Here is a 7,728-nt window from a genome sequence, read left to right on the forward strand (position 1 = left end):
CCGGTTACTCATTGAGCAGGTGAGACATTTGGATCAGGTGTCACTTGCATTTGGTGCAGGTATTGATTTTACAACAAACAGCCCGAATGAAGCTCTTTACACTGCAATGTGTGAACGCCGCCTGTAGCCTGGCAGTGTGGCGCAGTTATTACCAGGATGCAGACCTTGCTTGTTTCCAGCGGCGGCTCCATTCAGCAGTGGGTTGAGCAGCAGCTGGAGGGTGGCCGGAGACCCCAGGCCGTTCAGCAGCTGCAGGAGGTTCGGTTCGGGCAGGAGACCGTTCCCACGATTTAATGCCTTCAAAAAAAAAAAATAACATAATAAACACCCGCTCCTTCTATACTGTGACTAGAGCGTCAACCACCACCCGTCCACACTCACCGTGGCTTGTGCTGCGATCAATGCGGCCAGCGTGCTCCTTCCTGGAGGACCCGGGGCACAGAAGGAGACGCGGACCTGGCCCCCGGCCACCATGGAGTTATCCATCTGCTGCTGCACCACTTCTGTCACCATGTCAGAGGCGTATTCAACCACCGCAAAGCCTTTATACTGCCCGTCCTGCCCATACGCCAGCTGCAAGAGGGAAGGCCACAATGAGACTCAAGCCTGACACTAAAGAGTTAAAACGCTGGCAGCATAACGCACGTCAGCCCAATTCAAGCCTCTCCTCTTGTCCCTTCCATGGTCTGAGTACAATATACAGGTTACATGGCTGCTAGGACAGACCACTGGGGTCTATAGAAGGGATGAGCCCCCTCTAGTACAGACAGGACAACACGCACACCGCTGCTGGGAAATAAAACAGGGCTCAGCCGACCTTCACAAGTGTCCAAGGGGCTTTATATAGTTTAGATGTAACTCACAACCTGCACTGTATGCGGCAAGACAAGGGTTAACCAACACACTCAGCTTAGCTCCCTACATTGAGGTGACAAGCTCATGGGACGTGCCCTAGCACCTTTAAGACACATTGGACACATCCAAAAACATTTGTGTACGTGAGGCCTTAGACTGTGTCCGCTTTAAACCGCCCCCCCCCCCCCAGACTGTATCCACCCACCACATCGACCTGGAGGACAGATCCTCTGTAGACATCATGCAGCCGAGGTGAAGTACCCCAGCACGGCCACTACACAGCGTACAGCGCTATAAGCTCCAGCCAAGGGCTCAGTCACATGAACGTGACCGATCAAGGAATTCCTGACCGAATACAGCTGCAGAGGACGGGCATCTTCAAATTAAATATAATAGTCTATAATAGTCTTTCCACTATACAGTAGTTTTGCAGGGGCTCCTTGCATCATATTGCCAAGATACAGTACTGTGTCCTCCACACTGCGGTCAGTTGGAAAACCAACCCCCTTGCGTCCTGCGACTCATGGAGCGACCATGCCCATTGTGTTTTGGACTTTAGAGCACCGAATCTAGCAGTAGGGGCCCAGGTTTTGAGCGCCAAATCAGATATTACTAACCAATCTAAGGGATCAAATATTTCATAACATGCCCCTTTAAAGGAAACCCATCATAAAAATCCATTTTTGATTTTATGCATGGATCCGGGCGATGTGACTGTGGCAATGTTTGTTATGTGAGGCCTTCTTTTAAGATCAGCTTAAAATTGTGCTCTGAGGGGTGTTACCACAGCACCTCTGTTAGCTTCATAGGCTGTTACAGTGAGATGCGGAAGCTCCTGCACAGTACGTCAGGCAGAAGGAGGGTTGAAGTGCTGAGGGAGCAGGAAGAGAAAGTATCACAGCCTTTGAAGCTAAAGAACAAAAGAGTTCTGGTGACATTCCTGCCCGAGAGCCCTTCTGCCTCATTTCCATGATTTTAAAAGCTGATTTCAGGAGGAAGGAGGCTGAGGATGACCAATATAAGATTACCGCAGTCACAGCGCTCTTCAGCCAAACACATCTGGGTTAGGCAGGGCCGAAAGTTTGGGTCTGCTCCTCTCTACCCCTGGTTTATGTTGCTTGATTTTGATGGTAGTTACTGAAGTGGAATCCATAAACCTCCTTAACAAAAGTTATTCAACCACATCAGTCCGAATCCTACAGGACAACCAGGTACCAATACAGTGCCAGCGCTGCCCACCTGACAGAAGGAGGGTGCGCAGACTTTGGAGAAGGCCTCCTTCAGCTCCAGGGGGTCGCACTCCTGCAGGCGCTCCACACACAGGCAGCGGGAGTGCAGGAGCTCGTAGCTCAGCTGGCTGACATCCGACCAGTGGACATAGAGGGTGCGGGAGCCCAGCTGTCTCCCCAGCAGGTCAGACTTGGCGCGGGAGGCAGAGTCCTTCTTCATGTACTCCACAAATCCATAGCCCTTGGGTTCTCCGCTCACCCCGCTGTACACCAGAAAGCAGCGCTCCACGTTACCAAAGGGGCGCACCAGGTCCTCAAACTGCTGCTGGGTGTAGCCGGAGGGGAGGTTGGCGATGCAGAGGAGGGCGTCCGTGGGCTGCAGCTGGACCGAGATCTCACGGTCACGGAGGCGGCTGTGGTGGAAGCGGCGGATGGCAGAGTCAGCCTGATCCCCATTCAGGAGGGTGACAAAGGCTGCGGGACAGGAGAGAAGAAGCCTGGAGTAAGCACATCTCATCAGCACAACGCTGACCCACAGGTCACATGACTAAAGGACACCTCTGACCCACAGGTCGCATGGCATGTATGTCACAATACAGGTCACCCCAATCCCTGACAAGCCATCAGCACCCACCCAAGGGGTCATCTGCCATCTCTTAACCCCTTGAAGGCCATAGGCAAGAGCTGTGCAGTCATAGTAGGACTATTTATATTCCAGGATACAAAGAAGAGGATCCTCACACTGCTGTGCTCTGAGCCTTCTCTACTGAGATCAGAGCACAGCTTCTCGATTTAGGGGGATAACACTACAGAGGGAGCTGGATGGGTCCTGGAAATCTCTACTACTACACCAGATGGGAGGGGATGTGAAGGAGGTTCAGAGCAGGGAGCCAAGGACACAGCAGTGTGAGGACGTTATCCCAAAAGCTACAGTCCCAAAATAAACAACCCTCAACTACTGTCCTACTGCTATTAACAAAGCAGTATGATTGCACATGCATCCCGGGACAATACTAAACATTGCCTGCAGGGAGATAAGAGCACAGCAGTGTGAGCCCCCTCACTTGGAGAATCTAAAACCCTGAAATATAAATCCATATTACACTATACTACTGCTATACAAAAGTGCGATTACACAGATCTCTAGGGACAATAGCCAACACTGGTTGAAAAGAGCACAGGGGACAGCAGTGTGAGGATACTTACACTGTGCTCTTTGAGAAGCTGCAATCCTGGAGTACAAATCCAGAGGTCACAGTCCTGCTGCTACTAACACATATGTATGATTACAGAGGCCTCCAGGGACTGTGCCCGGTCAGGGTAAAAGTGCAGAAGAGTAGGGGCCAGATACTACACATGGGCTCCCCGAAGCACCAGACGTGCCCCCTCTCCTTACCGGTGCCCTTGTATTTATCCACAAAGCAGTACTTGAGCTCGTAGTCTCCCAGAAGATCATGAACCTCCTGAAACAGAAGAAAAACAGATCAAACACGACATCAGAATCTGGGAAAGCTGGGTGCCGACCACTCAGGAGCCTGGGATTAGCGTACACATGACAGGGGGCGCCGCTGATCCCTGCACAATGACAGAGCACATGACATTTATCAGCCTCCGTCTCCCTCCGGACTATTTTTACTGGAAAGGGGATAGGAATAGAAGAGCAGCTGGCGGTCACGGAGGCTTCTGGAAGAGCTGCGGGGACTACCCCTGGAGCAGGGGGCGCCACCTATGTCTGACCCCCCCCCCCCCCTAGGGTGACGGCATCCTGCATGCGTCTGGAATGCACCCATTGTCAGGAGGCCGCGAGAGGGGTGCACAGAGCACAGAACAGAGTGACACAGCAGGGTCGGGACATGTCATACGTGAGGGGACATGGATACACTATAAACAAGAGCAGGGCATGCTGGGAGTTGTAGTTCCCTACTCAATCACATAAATATGGGCTAAGAATAATAGGGAGTCCTGGAAAGGACTTGTGTATAGCAGGACCACCCCTCTGATAGGGGTCAGCGACTACAAAACATGACCCAGTGTGGTCACATGACCTAATTACCAGGCAGGTAAGTACATGGAGAGGGGTATCAGCAGTTACAAAGCTACAATTACATGTATTTGTACAGGGCACAGCAGATGGTACAGTCCACACACAAGTCATGCTAAGAGGAAGCATCAGAGATGGAGCTCCCCTTTAAGGAAGTTTGTACCGGTTCACATAATGACACATTTTGATAAGACGCATGATAGACGCATGCGTTAGTTGGGCGAGGCACACGGGCACGCACCTGGTTCGTGACGTCTGCCGGGAGACCCTTGATGAGGATCTTCCTGCGGTTCTTCACCTCCCGCTTCATGCGCTCCACCCTGCTGCGGATCTCGTGCGGCTCCAGGCGCCGCTCCCGCTCGTCGTCCCTCAGGAACACGTCGTCGTCCTCCTTCCCCGCGCAGGACGCTCCCGCGGCTCCTCTAACGGACACGGCGGCCGCCATCTTTGACAGCTGCTTCTCGTCTACCTGAGCACAACACTGCACGGCCCGCCGCTCATTGGTCGAGTTTAAACCGACAGACGAGGGGCGCTCTGATTGGACGCTCAGGACGCCGCCACGCCCACCCCTCTACAGCTGTCGGTTGGGTACCGGTGGGCGGGGCGCGTGACGTCAGAGCAGCACGTGAGAATCGCAGGGTGGTAGAGCGGTCTGGAAGCGTGCGGCTTGTGTGCGGCTCTGGAAACCGGTGTCACCTCTAATCACAATGAGCTCTGATCAGAGTGCGTTTAAGTTGTTTTTTTTTATATGCAACAGTGTAGTAGTGATAACAGCTTCTCTCAATGACATGGCCTCATCTGCTTCTGCCTTTACAAAACTGCATCTGACAAACCGAGCGTGTGAACGCAGCCTGAGAGTGACGTCTGCACCGTGCTCGTGATGCAACAAATTAATAATGCACATCCCGAAAGGTTCTAGAATGGATGCAATTGTAGCAGAACCTCAGCTGTAAGATGTAGGAGGAGTCATCGAGTAGCAGTGGATGGGGCTTTATAAATGGTAAAGCATTAAAGGGGGAGATTAGAGATGTATCCAGTGGGCACCGTCAGCAAGCAGAGTTATTATAAATGATAATATTAGAGACTAGATATGTATCCAGTGGGCACCGTCAGCAAGCAGAGTTATTATAAATGATAATATTAGAGACTAGATATGTATCCAGTGGGCACCGTCAGCAAAACTAGGGCAAGTCTGACATAGCAAATACGCACCATGTCCACCCACCAAGCTACCACCGTGCCTCTACGTCCCCTCCAAACTGCTGTAGAATCTGTGGTAAATTCCCCCATAGTGTCTACTATGATGCTTGAGGGCGGCAGTGGTGACAAGTATCAGGGCTCCCACATCCTCGGCCGTCACTCTGCTCTGGTTGTATGCGCCAGCATCAGGACCTGGAGTAGTGAATACATCTGACAAATAGCTCCTGCTTCTTCTGCTACTTAGTGCTGGGGTCTCCAATATTATTTTCATCGTCTGCTCTGGGGTCTCCAGTATAACTATCAGCTCTGGGGGTGGGGGTCTCATTATTATTATCTGCTTTGGAGTCTCTAGTATAATCATTAAAGGGAACCTACCACCACGGATCTACCTATAAAGGTAGATTGGGTGGTAGGTGGATCTATTGGACATGAGGATAGACCTTTTAAGGGCTAATCTACACGTTCCCGCAATCTTTTAATAACTTTACATTCCCTAATATGCAGATTTTCTAAAGATGCTACTGGGGGTGAGGGGTGAGGGGTGAGGGAGGGGGGGTGGAGTAGCCGGAACTTTGAGCCTCCTAGCAGAAATCTTCGGCGCACAGCTACAAGGAGCGTGCGCAGGACAGCAGGCCCACGGCTGTGCGATCACTGCTCCGAAAATCTGAGTCTGCGGTCTCCAGTATTATAATTATCTGTTCCGGGGTCTCTTGTGTTATTATTATCTGCTCTGGGCCCTGTATTAGTTATTACTGCAGTATTTGGTTCCTGGTGTTATAGTTAGTGCTTGTAAGTGATCATTTCTGGTAGTTGGTGCTTCTAGCTCTCAGGTGTCTCTTATTCACAGTACCATATTATTCGGACTATAAGGCGAACCATCAATAAAAGCCTAAAACATCGAGGTTCATATATAAGGCGCACCAGATTATAAGGATGAATGACCAGCAGGTGGCAGACCTGTACACAGTACAAGGCATCTGTTGTCTGTAAGTATGGTTCATATATAAGGCACACTGGACTATAAGGCGCACCTTTGATTTCTGAGAAAATCAAAGGAGTTTTTGTGCGCCTTATAGTCCGAAAAATACAGTTTATGAGATTACTGGAGATACCCCCGACATGTTCCAGATTTATCCCAGAGGCTTCGGTTGGATAGAAATCTTTAAGGCGCATTCGGACACCTTTGTTTTCTACACGACAGTCTCCGGCACTGGAGGACCCATCCTTTTAGGACACGGCTAGGGGTGCACCAGTCATGAGATGAGTTGAGCCTCTTGCCTCAGGCAGCACCACAATGTGGGGAAGCACCAGGGGTACAGTCACCTGCTACAGAGCAGGACCTGAAAAATAATGTCCCTACACATCTGATGTCGGCATGGCAGCGCATGGAGAGAAAAATAACCTGATATATCACTACTGGATGCCACAGAGGGCGCCGTACAGCTAGTCTCAGGCAGTTTAGGGCCACTCTTGGAATAAGAATTTATATTTCACGCAGTCTGTAGTGCGAATAGAGTTGTCAGACTTTATAAACCAAGAGATGGCGCTACGTTCCAGCACTGCAGTACTGGACCCCATTAAGTTAGAATTGATGACATCACAGTAACATAAAAAGCTCAGCCAGTGAGTGGTCTCATCCACTCTGCATGTATACAGTGACATCATGTACATTAACCCCTTAGTGTCGTAGCCTGAAAAGACTACTGATTGGGCATTTTTAGCTAATTTTCGTAAGCGCCGGTTTAAGGAGCATAACTTTTTTTTTTTTTTGCATGCTACCTTAAAATTATTTGCAGTGTTTTTTTTGGGACACAGAGATAGTTAAAAAGGTAATAAGTTTAAAAAAAAAGTTGAAACATTGTTTTTATTTGTATTTTATTTTTTATTGTATTTTTTGTGTGTTTTATTTTAAACTTTAAAATGTCCATCTAAGGGTCATATACTTTTTTTTTTTTTTTAAATGTACTTAATTTTTTCTCTTTTACGAGTTTTGCCCTGTAATTGGAGCATCTATAAGAGTTACAGGGGAAATGAGCACCCGTCACTGGTGGTGCTGATCAGAGCTGGACTGGGTCTAATTAGACGTGACCAGAGCCGGCTCCGCTCCTCTATTCATCGCGCTCATTCAGCGCATTGCTGTGAGGACTGGAGATGCGGGAACAAACCTCATCTCCCTTCTCCCTAGGGCCTCCGGGTGCCTCCGACACCTGGAGACCAGGTCCTGCTCCCGCGGCTAGCACCCGCTGACGTTTGGAGTCCGAAACAAGTTAAAGAATATGTACCCTCAAAATCAAGCATGATAAACCAGCTTCACAGGTTGTTACACTGTGCACAAGAATTCCCCCTACCTCACTGTGTGCTAAAACTCCTTGTTGCAGTGCGATTACAGCAGGCAGAGAGGGA

The 7,728-nt window shown here is 49.8% G+C and overlaps 1 protein-coding gene across 1 annotated transcript; it reads right to left on the reverse strand.

Annotated features, from left to right (window-relative positions):
* Positions 1–96: 96 nt before the first annotated feature.
* LOC140128559 (ribonucleoprotein PTB-binding 1-like) lies at positions 97–4,915 on the reverse strand. The gene is made up of 5 exons (XM_072150257.1): positions 4,367–4,915; positions 3,481–3,547; positions 2,095–2,558; positions 382–573; positions 97–297 (listed from the first exon to the last, which is right to left on the reverse strand). Exons 1-5 carry the CDS (start codon positions 4,568–4,570, stop codon positions 97–99), a joined length of 1,128 nt encoding a protein of 375 aa, XP_072006358.1. The 5' UTR covers positions 4,571–4,915.
* Between the last annotated feature and the right edge of the window lie 2,813 nt (positions 4,916–7,728).

Source organism: Engystomops pustulosus, chromosome 4, assembly GCF_040894005.1.
Source record: "Engystomops pustulosus chromosome 4, aEngPut4.maternal, whole genome shotgun sequence".
Taxonomy (NCBI): domain Eukaryota; kingdom Metazoa; phylum Chordata; class Amphibia; order Anura; family Leptodactylidae; genus Engystomops; species Engystomops pustulosus.